The following is a 17015-nucleotide window of genomic DNA, read 5'->3' on the forward strand; positions in this document are numbered from 1 at the left end:
TGCAATATGTCAATTGATAGCAACAAGTTGCACTTGTGAGGTGCCTTTTATTCAACAATCAAGACAACTCTACCAATGCTCATTCACCACTCCCAGCAGTGAGGTATACAAGGGTCTTGTCTCTCCCTTCTAGACAATTGAACAAAGGAAGAAGGAATCTAGGCTGCAAACACACCTGGAGCACTGGACTGAAATGGGCTTTGCAGGAGTGTCAAACATGCACAGATAGTTCGTACAGAGAAATGCCCAGCATGCCTGGCATCCTGCTGGAGCGGCTGGAGTAGTCTGGGCTTCAAAGCCTCACCGCAAACCACTTGTGCTGCAGTCTCTAGGGTGGTAAATGTGGTGTGGCATCATCAGGGACCATGTCCTCGAGGCAGGAGGGGAGCAGGTGACACCTAGGCAGTGGTGAGCCAAGCCTGGGAAACACGGAGCAACACCCAGCCACCCTGTGTCACTTAAGGAGAGGCATCCCCAGCCATTATATAAATTGCTGATTCGCCATTTAACAAGTTAACATTAATATTTATTGCAGCATGTTCACAGTTGTAAAGATCTTCATTTAAAATGTTTTGTGCCTCACACCCTGTCAGCAGGGAAAGCACTATATGGCAGAAAGCAGGCTTGCAGGCTCTAATGCAAAGTGATGGCTCCAACTTCAGAAGAGAAGCCTATTTCCAGCAGGAACATCTGCTCTCGGCGTGGAAAGCGGGTACCTAGTCGAGAAGGCTGGGAGCAGATGGAATGGAAAAGTTTCTCCCCCTCTCGTCGCAGAGCTGCGGGGAGTGAGGTTCACCACCTCACCAGATTGTCTGCTGGGGGGTGCTGCCGTCCCGGGCTGCATCTCCACATTTGCTTCTCTTCTTGCTCCAAAGCAGGCGGGGAGATGGGGGGAAGAAGCGCTTTAATTGTTCTGAGCAGCAAGAGCAAACCCAATTTAGATCTGGTGCCAGAAGCCATGCCGCTGGGAATGATGCGGTTCTCCGTCTCTGCGGAGTCGCAGCAAGGAGAGGTTGGCGTGGTCTTCATCACCCACGTCAAGGAGGTGAGAACTGTCTGCACGTCAGGAGGAAAGGTTGAGCTGAACCAGGGAAGGGAAAGGTGAGAGGACTGTGAAGCAAAATAAAGATTAAGGTGGAAAAGTGAGAAGAACTTAACGCTGAGATCTGTTAAACCTCCCCCTTGCACAGCCTTATGCAGGTGCTTAACTTTGCAGGCTGTGAGTAATCCAATTAAAGTTGTTAAATCCCGCAGAGACTTAAATTCAGGGGAATTAATGATAGTGCGCAAAGTTAAGCGCACACTTACTGGGTGAAATAGTGTGAAAAAGGCTCCTTAGGAGAGAAAGCTTCGTGACTTGGAACTTTTAGAAGTGGAAAAAAACACCATCAAATAGATCAAGAAATAATCTTGCACTGGGTTGGAAGAAGCATTTGATGTGACCTAAAAGTCTCTTCCATCTCCGACTTCTATTAGTCTGTGACAAGACTTGAAAGGTCATCTAGTCCACCCCTTTGCTAATGCAGGATTATTCCCCACAGCACAGTGCCTGTTACGTTGTCCAGTCCAGTTTTAAATGAAAAGCCTTGCAAAATTTCCTCTTCCCAAGGACCATTATCCTCCCAATTCTAATGTGTTTCTTTTTGTCAATAGTTCTGTCAGTATAATGAAATCCTCACTGTGCTAAATTGCTAAAAAAGATCTAAAAGTCGAATCTTCTTCTAATATGACATGAAAGTGGTAGTATAAAAATAGGATTGTATTAGTGATTCTCCGCTGTATTGTATTAACATCCTATTTCACTTAAGAGAGGCAGGACTGAATTATCTGTGGATTCTTCCAGCCACTACTCTTACAAATCTGTGTATTTGGGGTTCAGAGCTGCATGACTTCCCATTAAAGCAATACAATAAAATCCTATGCGGCATGCAAAATGCTGAGGCAGGAGTTTAGGGCATGTACCAAGGATGGAGCCCAATCCCATTCTTCCTTGTACCCAAGCGAAATCCACAGGCTTGGCAAAGCTGCCAGGGATGTGAGAATAGAGGGGAAAGGCAGGTGGGCAAGACTTGAGGCCCCAGGGGTAGAATCAAGAATAGCTGGGGTTCAAGGGACCTTCAAATCTCATATAGTTCAACCCCTGCCATAAGCAGGGGCATCTTCACCAGCTCAGGTTGCTCAGAGCCCCATCCAGCCTGGTCCTGAATGTCTCCAGGGATGGGGCATCCACCACCTCTCTGTGCAACCCAGGACAGTATTTTACCACAAGACAGGCAAGAGTCAAGGAAAAAGACTTAAAATGTCCATCATGGAAGCACAGTGTGGGGGTGGGATGGGAGCCGTTTTTCTCCTGTTCACAGGCCAGGGCTCTGAGACAGCCCAGTAGAGAAGAAGAAAGAGCTGGTGGCAAAGACTCTGCAACTTGGATACAGACAAAGTGGGCATTTGTGGCCAAATGAGGGCACACCAAAAAATTCAGCTGCCAGGAGACCTGATACTCGCAGCAAACTTCATAGAACAAAGCTCCTGATACCCATCAGGAGGGATGGGAAGAGATGGTAGAGGGCTTTGGGACCAGCACCGACTAGTGCCTTTTCCAGGAGCTGGAACAGGTACCTGAGCAAGTAGAGAGCAGAGGTGATGCTCTGAGCTCTCTCAACCACCATCAGCACGGCTTGACCCCAGCTCACAGTTCAAAGCCTTCACCTGCTGCTTGCTGGCAGGTACAGGTGCTTTCTGGCTGCACCTTGGCTTCAAACAAGCATTTAAACTAACAATTAACCCATCCCTACTACAATTAAACCAAGTCTAATACATGTTTGCCAACACAAACACAGCCCCATTTTCTTCCTAAAGAAGAAGTCTGGGTTCTTTGAAAGCCCCTGATCTTCAGTGAAACTCTCTAGCATTCCATTTACCAGGAATCTGGAAAAAAAACCCCACAGCTTCATCTTGTTTCAGCCCCATTCTAGTCGCCATTCCCAGCATGTTCTGCAGCCGTGCCCTCCCTGGGATTTACAGGGGCTGATTTTCCCCACACATGCTCCCTCAATCCTATTTTTTGGGATTTTTTTTTTACTGCATAGCAGAAAGCTATTGAGCAGCAAGCCGGTGGGAAGCCACAGCTATTGTATCTCTGGTTTAGTTCCTTATCTGCTGAGGGGTCCTTTTGTGATTGTGTTGAGGAAGGACATGCAGAAAGCGCCTTTTATCACCAGCACGGCATCTCTGGAATGAAAGGAGAGGCAGCAGGGATGCAGATGTGATGTTAAAGTATAAAAATCCACCATATGGTAAAGATTGCTTCAGCTACAGTCTGGTCAAGATGTTGACACTTTGGTTATGAAAAGCAGTATGTATCTCTCTCTTGGTGGTTTCTGTTCAAATTAAATGTTTTGTATCAGGCAGAGAACTAATAAGGAGCCAGGTTTTCCCTTGACAGAGGAGTAGTAACAAATATGGAGTAATGTGAAAGCTGACTTGAAAATTACTATTCCCAAAGATACAATAAATGTAGAGGTAAGATTTGCTTAGATGGCTTGAATGAGATAAATGCAAAAGGTGCTGCTGGTGGGAAGAGAGTTCAAGGGGAATGGGCAAAAGCAAAAAAGTAGCATTTGGAAAACACAGTCTGACCTGTCAACATTTCTGTTAACACCAAATACCTTCCAGACACCAGGCACCGCTCCAGCCTCCTGCAAAACCCCCATCCTCCTGCAGTTAAGCATAAGCAAAGAACCAGAAAAAGAGCATATCTGGGTGTAAACCATTGCACATTCAGACGAAACCAGCAAGTCATGCCATTTTCTGTGCCTTTGAAAGAGATGAGATGCCCTAACATGTACGTACAGGAATGGCTCAAGCAGCCCCTGCAGCCGGGGACACACTAGGGCTGAGAGTGACGTGGAAATGAAATTGCAGAAGCACCAAGAGAAATCAAGGTGCAAAACCACCACAAAACCAGCCAAGGTTGTTCCTCTGAGCAACAGCATTCTGGGGGCACAGCAATTCTGGTCTGGCTCAGGCTACAATAAACTTTGCATATCAAATATTTAAATACCCCAAAGTCTCTTCCCTAGGCTACACCCCACAGCTGCACACCCTGCTGTGCACGACTTTCCCCACACACCCAACATCTTCCCATGCTTAATGTGAGCTAACAGCAGTGGCGATGACTTATTTAAGAGCAGATCAAGAAATATCCCAGGTCTCTTTGGAGACTTCAAAAGCAGCTGAATGCTACCAGTGTACTCCGATAAAGACATAGCTTTGCTTTACCGTCTGCCTCAGGAGAACCTGGCACCACCGGCAGCATGAAGAGGAGACGTGGCTGCCTCAGGGAACCTGCCACCATAGGGACTCTGCCCCAGCACTGTGTCCCCTGGACCCATTGCAGGTGCAGTGGAGCCAGCAGGACGCTTCCCTGGTCAGGGGCTGCATCCTGCCCATGGCCCTGGTGGGTGCTCAGGCTCTCAGGCTGCCCACTGAGAAGGTGGGATGTGGTTGCTATGGAAACAGGAAAAAAAAATATATTAAAAATATTTTTAAATTAGGTTTTCCTCCCAAGTGGGCACAACACCAGAGCACCCAGCACGGCCATGGGTTCCAGCACTGGGCACCTTACCTGAGCCTTGGACTAGGAAAGGGACACCTGGGGCTGCAGAGCCATGCCAGGGCTGGAAGATCAGGACAAACGATGGAGGAAGGATGGTGCAGCCAGCCAGAGCTCGCTCCTCCCCAGGCACATCTGCTTCAGCCAGCCAGGCTGCCCATCACCATGCTATACCTGCCCACCTGCGAGCACCTTCCCAAACAAGGCAGCAAGCGAGAGGAGGGCTGGGGAGGTGACTGGCAGGTGGGTTGGAGGTTTTCCACTGAAATTCAGAGGACTTCAGCCTCATCTCGGTCATGGGCAGGTGAGACTGGAGCAGGATGACAGCAGAAGCAACGTGGTTTAATAGAGACCCTTGGGAACAGCTTGCTGGCTGAGGAGGAAAACATCCTCCTCCAACAGATGACATTTCCCACTGGGAACAGAGGAACCAAAGTCCCATGGCCAAAATCTCCACCCCAGGCTGAGGTTGATGGGAGACTTGATATTGATTCAGTGGGGCCAGGATTTCATCCTGTGATTTAAATCTAACTCCTCCAAAGAGAATAAGATCAATTTTACAGAGAATCAAATAGATAAAGAACAGCCTTTGAGCTGGTGTGCAGCAAAGCCAGAGAGGGGAGTTAAAAAAAAATGTTCTTTCCTTATCAGGTAAGTTTAAAAAAAAAAAAAGAAAGGAACCTGGAGAATGTTGTTTGCTCATTTTTCCTTTTCCAGTCAAAACAACCCCACCTCTGTCTGCTTTCTGAACGGGCACCAGCAGAGCAGCAGAAGGTTTCTCATAGCAGGGCTGGGATGGAGCTGCTGCTGTCCCCACTCCTGCAGTCCCCTGCCCGGCTCCCCCACCCCACACTCGGCCCTTCTCGGGGCCCTGCCCCAGCATGGGGGGGGGCAGATCTGCAAAGCATGCCACAAGTGATGGGAGATGACAAAATATGCTGGTGACACAGCATCCACCTGCATGGGCAGCAGATATGCCTATGAAAGGGGCCAGGGAGGGAGGGCAAGGTGGGGAGGGCAGAGATTTGGGGCTGGATTTTGGGGCAGATCTGCCACAGAAGGGGAGTGGGGCCATGCTGGAGCCTCCTGCCCTCCTGTGCCCCTGCAACCTCTGTGGAGACATCAGCTCCCACCAAGCAACCCTCACCCCTCCTGTCCGAGAAGCTGTAAACCCTCACACTGACTTTCCCCTCTCTTGGAGGTTTTATTATCGTAATTCCTTTTTATTTTGGCCTTGGAAGACAATTCATCACTCTCAGGCAGCACAGACTGGTCCCTGCCAAGACTGCCAGTGCATTCCTGAACCGACCCCCCATAAAGCACCAAGCCAAATTTGAGTTTCTTCTGTCCTAAAGCTTTGCAAGGGATCAGCCTTATGTTTGTCTTTGACCCTCTGCTGCCATCTCAGCCACCTTCTCTCACTGTGGGCAGAAGCACCTGCAAGGAAGAGGCATGGGACCCGTGTCCATTATTTAACTGCAATCCAGAGACAATTTTTCTTGGGAAAAGCTTTTAAGCTTGATCAGTGATGGGGTTAATATTGTTTGCCACGTGTCTCCATTTTTTATCTGTATTAATGGAAAGTGCCACAGCAAGGTTTGCTACAGCAGGACTACAGTAGTGTTTTGCACAAAAAAAAAACCCAGAAAAGCAAACAACAACAACAAAAATCAACATTGGCTTGTAGCATTGGTTTGCAATGACTGATCACACCGCAGCACAGCAGCTACCAACCATGCCCCCACAGAAAATGCCCAGACACCCCTGACAATGGCATGATGTCTACCCTAAAGCCCAGAATTTGTCCCCAAAGAGCCACCCTTCCTGCCACAGCCTGTTCCTATCACGGAGCTGCGCAGGGTTGAGCACAGCAGCAGAGGTGAGCTCTATAATTGCGCACCTGCCTGTGTTTGTTCTCAGATGGCTCTTTGGGGACACTCAGTTACATCACGATCAAAAGAAAAGGACAACAACACAAAACAAAAAAACAGATGCAAGTTAAACAAGTGGAAGGTCTGCTGGGGCTGCCAATGAGGTTGAACTCAAGGTTCTGCCCAAGGCGAGTGGCTGCAAGCAGCTGGTCCCTTGCCTTTCCCCTTCCCCACCCACAATACTCTGTTTGCAGAGCCATGCTTTATACAGAAATATATTATACATATTTTTGCACTGTGCTTTCAGGCCTTTGATCCTTCCAATTTATTTGTTCTTGTCTTTGTGGGCTTAACAGTCAAAGCATATGATAATTCATTGCTTGTTAATCTAATTTGGCTCTATTTAGATATTCCAGTTTAACATCAAATATAATATAAAAGAATGTCCAGAAGAAACAGAAATGAGATCTGTGTCCATGAACCAGCTCTGAGTCTTGCCCAGTGAGGGCTGGCTGCTTTCTTAGCTAATTCATTCTCTCTCTGGCTTCACTGAGCCAGTCCTTGTGTCCGAGCCCCTCACCGCAGCTGGGGGCACAGCAGGGCAGGGGGGCTCTGCACCTCAGGGTGCAGCACAGCACCCCCATGAGCTCTCTCTCCCATGAGAGAGCAGAGACAGCCAGACAAGAGAGCCTCTCCTAGGGATGCTGGAGAGCTCAGGAGACCACAGGTTGCATCCTCCTGGCTCTGGGGTCAGTCCTGGGGGGGCAACAACTCCCTGGGAAGCCCGGTCCACCCACTGCACCCAGCACCACTTATATTTATCAGCCGCACATGGCACAGACCAAAGCCTCCAGCCCAGCAGTGCCGGGTAGAGACTTGCCCAACCAAAGCCAGCTCAGCCCCAGGGACCTTACCAGGGCTTGCATCAGCTCAGGATGTGGCCCCTGAGCATGGCCACCTGCTAAGCAGCAAGATTTAGCACACCCCCACAGGCCAGCAGCCATTCCAGACAGGCACGCATGAAAGAAGAATCCCTTTTATATCTGCAGCAGACTCTCCATCACCCTCCCTCCCACCGCCCACCTCAGCCCTTCCTGGCACAGTTATTTATGCAAACTTCAACGCTGCCACTCACTGCTGTCTCAGCAGAGGAGACTCTGCAGCTCTTTGGGGTGTGCCGGCAGGGACAGAGAACAGCGACAGCTGGCTGGGGAGCATGGCAGGGACATGTCACCAACCTGACATCTCCAAGCCGCCAGCTCCCTGCAAGCAAGAGCCCACAGCCAGCTGACTCGCCTCGGAGGGCATTTATTGAATCAGGAGCAAGCCCAGTGCCCAGAGGGACCCAGCAGGTTCTGGGTGAGAGCTGGTCTGAGATGCCACAAGGGGAGTCCTCCCTCTAGGGAGGTAGCAGCCCAGTTTCAGCTCTCAGCCTGACCCTGGGCTGGGGCTCTGCATCACCCCCCTGTGAGCCCCACTGCAGCCTGTGCAGCCCCACAGCCGCTGCCTTCCTTTCTCTGCCTCCCACCACTGCTGCTCAAGGGCCAGCTCACCAAGGCCATTCCCCCAAAACAGGCTCCATTCCTACCTGAGAGATGAGCCCATGGTGCTGGCACAGCTCTGGGTGCAAGCAGGTGGCACAGCTTAAGGATGCTGCAGCATAGCCCACCACCTCCTCAGGCACAGGCATCCATCTGCGGCAACACTACTGGACCCCAAACAGACTACAAACCAACCCAGACAGAACAAAGACCAGAAACACCCAATCAAACCACCAATCTCCTTTCCACAGCTGGGCTTTATCTCCTTTCACCCAACTGCCAAATGACCTGCTAACGAGGGTGCAACCAGGCCTGGGTCCTGCTGCTGGGCTGGCTGCAAACCATTGCCAGGGGTCCCTGTGACAACATACACCTGTGCTGGAGCTGACACCATAGAGTCATCCAGACCCTGCTGTACTACTGGACCCTTTATTGGGGGTGGGGTGGTTACTGTGGTGGAGGACACACCCAGGTGTGCTTAACCCTGGCTGTTCCCTGTGTGCCCCTGCCATGTGGGGTGATGAATCTTCCCACCCCAGGAAAGGGACTTCCCATGACATTGCTCTTGTTGCAGTTCTACCTTGGCGTGAACACAGCTGAGCCACTGAATGAGCAGAGGCCGTTAGGGAAGGACATGTATCCATGCTAGCTGCAAAGCACTCAGATCCTCCATCCATATGAATGGTCCATGAGCAGACCACGAATTCAGAGGCAGGAGATGCTCCTCACCATCTCCCCACAGCCTCCAGCATGCCCTCTGAAAAACTTGGGACAGTGCATGCCTCAGTAGAAAAGTAATGTGTGCTGGAAGTGTTTCCTATCCACACCTGTCTTTCTCAGAACTCTGTTTTCGCAAAGAGCCAGCACCATGCCCAGTTTCACAGGGACGAGGAGAAGGACTTTGCCATGGCCAGAGCTGTGATGGGGCTCAGAGCCTGCCCCCTCCAGTGGGTCACCCACAGGGACAGCAACAGCCCTTCCTCAGGGCCAGAAAGGCTCTGCCTGAGGTTTGCAGCCTCTCGGGTGCCAAAGCGGATCAGCTGTGGGAGAAGCACATGGGGAAAGGATTGGGCTGGCACCCAGAAGACCACACAGGACTTCTGCAGGGTCAGCACCTGGAGCACCTCAAAGCAAACCCACTTAGGCATATTTAACCAAACACTTTCCATTTTATTCAATAATTGCTTTAATACTAAAATGCATTAGATGCTCAAAGCAGAGAAAAGAAAAAAAAGATCACATTTAGGTGGAAAACAAAGTTTTCATCAGATGAAAAAAAACCCATGTCCCAGGTACACCATTTTGAAACAGAATTGTAATAATTTAATAAAGCTGCTTTATCATCTTCATAAAATAGACAGAATGGTGATTCTTTTTTTTTTTCCTTTTTCCATTTCATTGTTTACAATGATTCAATCACTGTGAAAAATGTACATAACATACATATCAGCATATACAACAATTTATTCTTCATATACTCTGCAACAGAGACACCATGACGAGATGTACCGCGCTCAGTCCCGCCCGCGGCAGCCGTGACGGTGCCACCACCACCGGCTCTCCCCGCGGTGGGAAGGTGCCGGTGTTCGGTGCGAGACTGTACCTGCCGCCCTGCAAGGAGGTGCGTGCTGCTGGAAACCAGTTTGCGTTAGGCGCGTTTGAAGGTTATATCCCAGTTTAGATCAGCTGAACATCAGCCGATGCTGATAGAGGATCCATCTCAGCAGCAGGGTCGGCTGGGCTTCTCCTCAATGGGAACCGCAACTCACAGGTTGGACCAGAGATTACCCAGAGCTGCAAAAGCAGCTGTAGTAACAAGATCATCAATTTTCCCCAATGACAGACAAATGTGTTTCCATTCATAATTAGATTCCCCCCGCCCCAAGAATAATTTCAACATATTCATCAGACAGTGTTCTTTACAAAAGCAAATTGTTTCCTACTGGAAAAAAAATAAAAAAGGAATTCACTTCTGCACAACGTGTCATCCACAGGCCACCTCCAGCTTCACAACAAACAAGGAACAGCAACAGCTTCAGCAGGATGGTGCTTGGGGGGTATTTTTCCAGCTGTCAGTCACTGTCCCCAGCCCTCCATCACCCCTCCATCATCCCAACCCAGCAGCCCCCAAAGTGGGAAAAGCCAGGGGCTCCCTAGGGAGCACGGATGGGTTCGTCACCCCGGTCCCCAGCCCCGGGGCCGCTCCAGAGGGGTCCCTGTCACGCTCTGGGGAGAATCGTAGGTGATTGCTGTGCCCTGGATAAAACAGATAAACAGGGGAGCAGAGCAAGATTGCCTGGAGGAAACCAACAGTTCCCAGCGATTTTTCCTAAACCAAATCTGAGGACAGGTTTAAGCTACTAAAAAACACAATAATGACATCTGGAACAGCCCCTAGTTCCAACTCCCCGCAACCCACCCTGCAGCCTTGAACGTTTTTGCATGGCCTGCTCTAATGCAACTAGGAAAAAAAACAAGAGAGACTGCGATTTGCCCAAAAGCCCTGAACTCATGTCAAGTGACACAGAGGGACAGTGACAGGAGGAGCAGAATATTCCGGAGCGGGAGGAGGTGGCGGAGCAGGGGCCGCTCTCCAGCTCTCCCCTTGGCTCGCACAGCGAGGATGGGCCCCTCGCTCAGCATCCCCGGCTGCAGCCCGGGTCAGCCCAGAAAACTGGTGTTTAAACGATTTTCTTGCAGGCATAAGGGTTTGCTGACCTCTTTAATGCCCCCTTTTAATACAGAATTATTTCACATTCTTTCTCGGCTGCGCTTTTATTCAGAGTGGCAAGGAATGTTTCCTCTGGGTAAATTAGAGAAATGTTTCTCTTTTTTTGTTGTTTTTTTGGTTTCTTTTTCCCTTTTCAGTTAGCATCTATTTTTCATCCAAAACGCCGGGCTGGTGGTGGCAGCTCTGCGGGCAGAGGGCAATGCTCAGCAGAAATTAATGGCTGGTGCTTTTGGGTGGCTGAGGATGATGATGGGTGCCCAGGGCTGGGGAGGACCCGCACCCCCCATCCTTGTGATGGGGATGGGGGGCAGCTGGGTCCCATCCTGCCACAAGTGGGGGCAGATGACGGGGTGACGTGGGGCTGTTGCCCTGCGAAGTCAAGATGATCTGACAGACAGGGCATCGCAGGCTCTGTCACTCAGCAAACGCACACGAGAAGCTTCCCCCCCAGAACAAAAAAAGCCAAAACCCAGAGCTGGCAAAACCAGGTAACATCAGAATAAACCCAGCTTAACAGTTACAGAAAATCCAGTTACTCCAACAGCTCCAAGCCAACCCCTTTCTTCTTTGCTTATGTTATAATAGTACACACATTTTGGGGGGAAAAAAAAAAAGAAAACACCCACAAAAACAACACCAGAAATAAATGACAGCAGTAACAGTACACAGGCAGGAAATACGGCAAGAACAGAAATAACATATCCCTGAAAAATGGGCTCAGACTCCAGAAGGGAGGGGAAAATCCCTGGTTTGCTTTCTGGAGGGATGCAGGACATCACGTTAGCGTGTGGGATGGGAGCTGAATGAGGTAGTCATCAACACCAGCAAGGGAAGTGTCACAAATTTCATTAGACAACTGGTTTTTGTTGGTTCTTTCCCAATTTCTGGCCCTAGCAAGTGGCAGGGGGAACAGACTGACTGTGGACCTGTCTTGGAACGGCTACAACTTCAGGCAGGATCCATTTGCCCCAAAGAAACAAATGGCTGGAGCTTAATTTTATTTTGAGGATAATAATGACTGGAGCTTGTTTTCTTGTTGACGTTTTTAATTTAAATAAATCCAAGTAACAAATATTTTATCGTGATATGTAGATCTAGAAAGACTATTTCTCTAGAAACCACTAATTTCAACTTGCTGGTACAGCAAACATTGGCAAGAGCTATATATTTTCCCTTCCATAATCACTTTTAAATTCTAAGAAACATTATTTAGGGTAGGAAAATCTGTCTGGTGAAGGGTTAATAGTAATAATACACTAACTGAAATCCACCTACCTTACTCATACCTCACTGAGGAATTATCACTGCAAGAGAGCAGAAAGCTGTGAAACCCCTTCACTCTCTCCTTTCTACAAGATGGCTATCAAAGTAGCTCAATTTTAAAATCAATTTTATATGAGTAAATTTGTACCCACACAAAAAAGTCCTTAATTATGAGAAAAAATAATGAATTGCTTTAATTTTTTCTCCATTAAGAAGGCACATTAATTGAATTAGTAGCGTTGTTACATATCACCTGTCTGCCCCTAAATTAACATCACTATTGCTCATTCCATACTTATGTATGATGCAGGGATAGAAAGAAATTAGAATACAAACACACACATACTTGGCATAATCACAACTGGGAAATGCTGATGTGGAAGTGTGTGTCTAATTGAGAAGATAATTTAGATCTCTTAAATAATTCCATCGCTTTGACTTGGATATGATTGGAGATGGGGGATATCTAAATTCAGGAACTGGAAAAAAAACAAAACAAAATAAAAACAACCAAACACCAACTTCCGGAAAAACTTTCCATGCATTGCCTTGAAATTACGCAAATGAAACAGGCAAGGGAAAAAATCCAACACAGTGCATCTGACAATTGCAATCCAGGCAGAATTTTCCCCAAAACCTCTTTCCGTAATGCCCTGTTGCTGCCCTGCAAGAGCCGGGGAGGCTGCAGGCGATGGGGGCGGCTGGAAGAAGCGCTTGCTCCACCAGGTCTGAAAACTGCAGGTTCCCCAAGTTTTAAGTAAGATGATTGTGATTTTTCTTCTTTTAAGCTTGAAAGCCTTTTGCCATCACTGGACATACAGTAATTTGCAATATCAAATACAATAATAGTACAGATAAGCATGTGACAGCAAAAGGATTCATAAATGCAGGGGTGTCCATAGCAAAATAGCAACATCTTGAAATACAAACAGCTTCGTGTTGGGCGAATATTAAAACTCACCAGACTGTCATTTGGAACAGTCGCACACCAGAAATGGCCGCGATTTTGTCTAGACTACAAAACGGCCAGGGTGATCAGTGAAGACATCCGAATCAGGAATTTGCCATTCCATTCTTTCCAGGAGTGGAAATTTATCTTCGTTTTGAGATATAAAAATATGTAAACTCCGAGGAGGGGATACCCAGCGCTCCTGAGGACCAGGGGTTCTCGCCTCTACCCCCGCCACCCACCACCTCCCAGCAAAGGCAAAACCCCAGCTACTTTGCTCCGGCTGCACACCCCTGCCGCCTGTCGAGACACGTGGGATTGTCACATTAACGATAGCTTCATTTATAAACAATACATTTAGGGAAAGCTTTTTAAATACAGCAATCTGTGAACCATTGGTAAGCGATAAAAACAATCTGCGCTGGGAGTCGTGCGGTCCCTCATCCTCCTCTTCCTCCTCATCCTCTCGCCGGGTGATGCTCAGAGGACGATGTCTTTGAGTCTCCGGGCGCCGGGTGAGTCCTTGTCCCGGCGTTCCTGCAGGAGCGGGTTGCCCTCCTGCCCACCGCCCTCGCTGTCCGCCCCCCGGGGCTCTGCCTCCATCGGCCGGGAAGGGCCACTGTTCCCAAAGGGCTCCCGTTCCCGGTTACCGGCGCAGTGCCCGGCACCATAGGGTGCCGCCGGTTTGCCGGACAAAGGGCTCTTCAGGTGGAGGGGAGAGGTGACGGGGCTGACAGCCTCACAGCCGTTGCCCGCCTCACGGACGGCACCGCTCACCTTGGGGCTGCCGGCGGCCGGGTCCACCGTTCTTTTGCCTTTGGGGTTGGCGAGCCGCTCATCGGCAAGGGGCTCGCCGCCCTCCTTGCCAAAGGTGGCGAAGGTCCTTTTTGTGCTGCAGTCTGCATAAGGCTCCGCGTCCACTGCCGTTGCCTCGATGGAGAGGGAGATGACATTCCTCCCGTGCTCAGGGGACTTGGCGCGGCTGGGGACGGCGCCACGGGGCATCCAGCACCTGTCCGAGTGGCCCAGGATGCGGCACTCCTCCCTGCAATGGAATCCTTCGCTCTGATCTGCATGGAGAAAACACAAGGGACGGTGAAGCGGGGAGACCCGATTGGGGGTACCCACTGCCTCCCAGCCTGCTCGGGTCGGGGAGCCCCCATCCACCATGCTGCGCATCACTCCCACCCCAGCAGCGTTATCCTACCCCAAGCAGCAATCACTTTTAAGGCAAGGCTCAGAAGAAGGATTTTATTACAGCCATTTCTCTGCTGCTCTAAAGCAGTGTTCAACAGGGTGTGTGTCACCTGCCACCACTAGACCTGGGGAAAGGGGTTATGGCTGCAAACCCACCCCAGTGGGTCTGTCCCACGTGCCGAGCCTCTGCGAGTCAGCACTTGCTGGGTTTAGCACCCAGCACTAAAAGCCACCATGTTTTAAGCTTGGTTTGATGTGACATTTAAGCTTGACTTTTTGCAGGGTGCGAGAAAGCAGAGGGAGGAGGGGTTTTCCTCTCTTTTTTTTGTTTTCTTGGGGTATATGTATGTTTTAACTTTTTGCTTAATCCCCACCAGCCTCCCATACAACAGAGGCTTTATAAATCTCCAAGACTGCCCACTTCACTGAAGATTAAATGTGCCATTCCCCAGCACTGGGGCTTATTCATACAAGAGCAATAAAGATCCCTTCTCCTGACTTAGGGCTGTCCCAACACCACTTCACAGGGCTGAAATACGGAGTGGTGGTTTGATCCTTCCCAAGGCCCTTCAGTGCCCAGGTCTGAGCGTTCCCAGCTGGGTGCAAACCCTCATGCCCTGTGCTCAGGACTGCATTGCAAATACGAGCCAGGGACCCAGGGAAGCAGCCAGGCTCAGCCAAGTGCAAACTGGAAAGAAAATCCAGGAGTCTCAGCTTCCCCAGCCTTTACTGAGCATCCGACCGCAGCTCCCGCCGAACACTGCAGGCTCCTGGCTGCTTCTCAGTCTCAGCTTACGACTTTTCCTTCATTTGATAAGAATGTGACATTGCAGCTAGCCATCATAAAGCACAACCTTTCCCTACACAAAGACACAGCTCCGTCCTATTGTCACCTATATACACACAAAGCAGCATTAAGCATTAATGCCATTATCCATACAAGACCGCGTTCAGTCAGTGCCGGTTTGATGGATCGAAGCCTGTGAAGGTGCAGACTCAGCCTGGGTTTGCTTCCCATCCATCTGCAAACTGTTCATTTTGATGCTTTGTACATCTGTGTGCATAACCTCCGCTCCTCAGCCACATTGGTATTTCCACCACATTCGAGCACTAGGGCGGCTGATAAAAATTCTCGGCACATAACACAATGCACCAAAATATGAGCAGCTTAACACTTACAGAGAATAAACGAGTAAAAGGCAGACCTCAAAAAAAAAAAAAAAAAAAAGAGGATTTTTTTTTAAAGGAGAAGAAGCCAATTAATTAAAAAAAATCCATGGGTAAAACATTAGCTTTTTCTCCACATCAGAGCAGCTCCCCGGTGGTGCGGAACGCGGCGCTGGGTGGCTGTGTAGGAGGTCTGGGTTTCAGCAGCCGCCTTTACAGCAGTTGGAGAGAAGGATGCTCTGAGCCTTACATGCAGAACAACCTGCACCGCGATCTAAAAGCCCATGCTCTTATACTTTGATTCTGTTACTTTCAAGTACTTGAGCAGAAAAAAAAAAAAAAGAAAAATTGCCCAGAAAGTGTTGCTGTCTGTCTATTTATCCACAGCTTAACTTCAAAAGGGTGCTACAGGCATACAAGGTTGTGTAGTCTGGCTGTGATAGCAGAAGACTTGGTGATGGCTGGAGGGGCTACAGAAATATCTTGGGTTCTCATCCCCGATGAGACACTGATTTATTGTGCTGTGTGACCTTGGGCGCGTTGCTGGAGCACACATCACTTCAGTCTCTCCGCAAACATGAAAGGCCAGATCTGGGTGTGAGCTGGGCTGGCTGGTCCAGCATGGGGGGAGCCGCTGCTCCTCACCTTCCCTCCCAGCATCAGCTCAGCCCCAAATCCATGGGACCACCGCAGCTGAGGCAAACCTCAGTCTGGATGGAGCACAGGTATGTTTGTTTTGCCTTGACTCATTCCAAGCACATTTTACAGTTAAAAACCAATCAAGGACTTCACTGATTACTGCACTGTAAGTAGATATTCCTCAAACCCTAGAAAGGGCCCTGTGCTTTAAGAGCAGTTTTATTAAAGACTACCGGAGTGGTGCCTATCTGCTGGGGAGATGATCTGCTTTGGACACCAAGACGCTTGTCTGCAAGTCGCGCCAGCTGAAATGCAGGCAGGAGAAGATATGAAAAGCATCACATTAAATTATACCATTTCAATCTTTTATTTTATGAAGAGACTGTAACAAGTACAAAAGACGCCATGCTGACAGGCAGAGGGGCAGGAGTCAGCAGCCATCCACAGAGCTGAAGACATCAGGCAACTCCACCTCACGTTGTGCATTCCTGCTCCTGTCCCCACCACACATCTCAGCTTTGGTCTGCAAAGACCACGTCCTGCAGCCAGAAACCATCCTGCTCTTGGGGACAACATGTGTCCGGGCTGCCCAGCAGGACACCCAGGGACCAGCACACAGCCCTGAGCAGCAGCCGCTTCCCCATGGCAGAATAAGCATCTTCAGCTACCCACCCATCACTGTCTTGTCCCTGTAGTTGATATAAAATACTATTTTTACGCTGCAAGCATGCCCTGTTGATACACACAAGCAGCCCAGCTATCCCAGATCCCAAGAAGGGAAGGTCAGAGGAGTGTGGGCCCCTCTGGCATGCTGAGCCCAGGGATGTCACTTCGCATCCTCCTCCACAGAGGCGGGCAGGGAGCTGCCGGGCACGATCCTGGCGCTGCCCTTTGCAGCTGGGTCTGACTCACCAGCCCTAACGGCACCCAGGATGGTCATTCACATCCACAGGCTCTTTATTGCACTGTTCTGTCTTTGTTTTTTACTGCTTTAACAATCGGAAATAGGACAACAGGAAATTCTTTTACAGCCCTAGACCTGCCC

At 49.4% G+C, this 17015-nt stretch overlaps 1 protein-coding gene across 2 annotated transcripts in view; it reads right to left on the reverse strand.

Annotated features, from left to right (window-relative positions):
• Nucleotides 1–13447: 13447 nt before the first annotated feature.
• The window catches only part of PCDH19 (protocadherin 19), a gene marked incomplete at both ends in the record, with an annotated part of 54549 nt that continues 50981 nt past the window's right edge, over nucleotides 13448–17015 (reverse strand). For both annotated transcript variants that reach the window (XM_080352866.1, XM_080352865.1), the window contains one exon: nucleotides 13448–14037. In XM_080352866.1, the coding sequence (XP_080208992.1) occupies nucleotides 13448–14037 (590 nt within the window). The remainder of the gene's footprint in view (nucleotides 14038–17015) is intronic.

Source organism: Nesoenas mayeri (genome assembly GCF_963082525.1).
Source record: "Nesoenas mayeri genome assembly, chromosome: 13".
In the NCBI taxonomy this organism is placed as follows: domain Eukaryota; kingdom Metazoa; phylum Chordata; class Aves; order Columbiformes; family Columbidae; genus Nesoenas; species Nesoenas mayeri.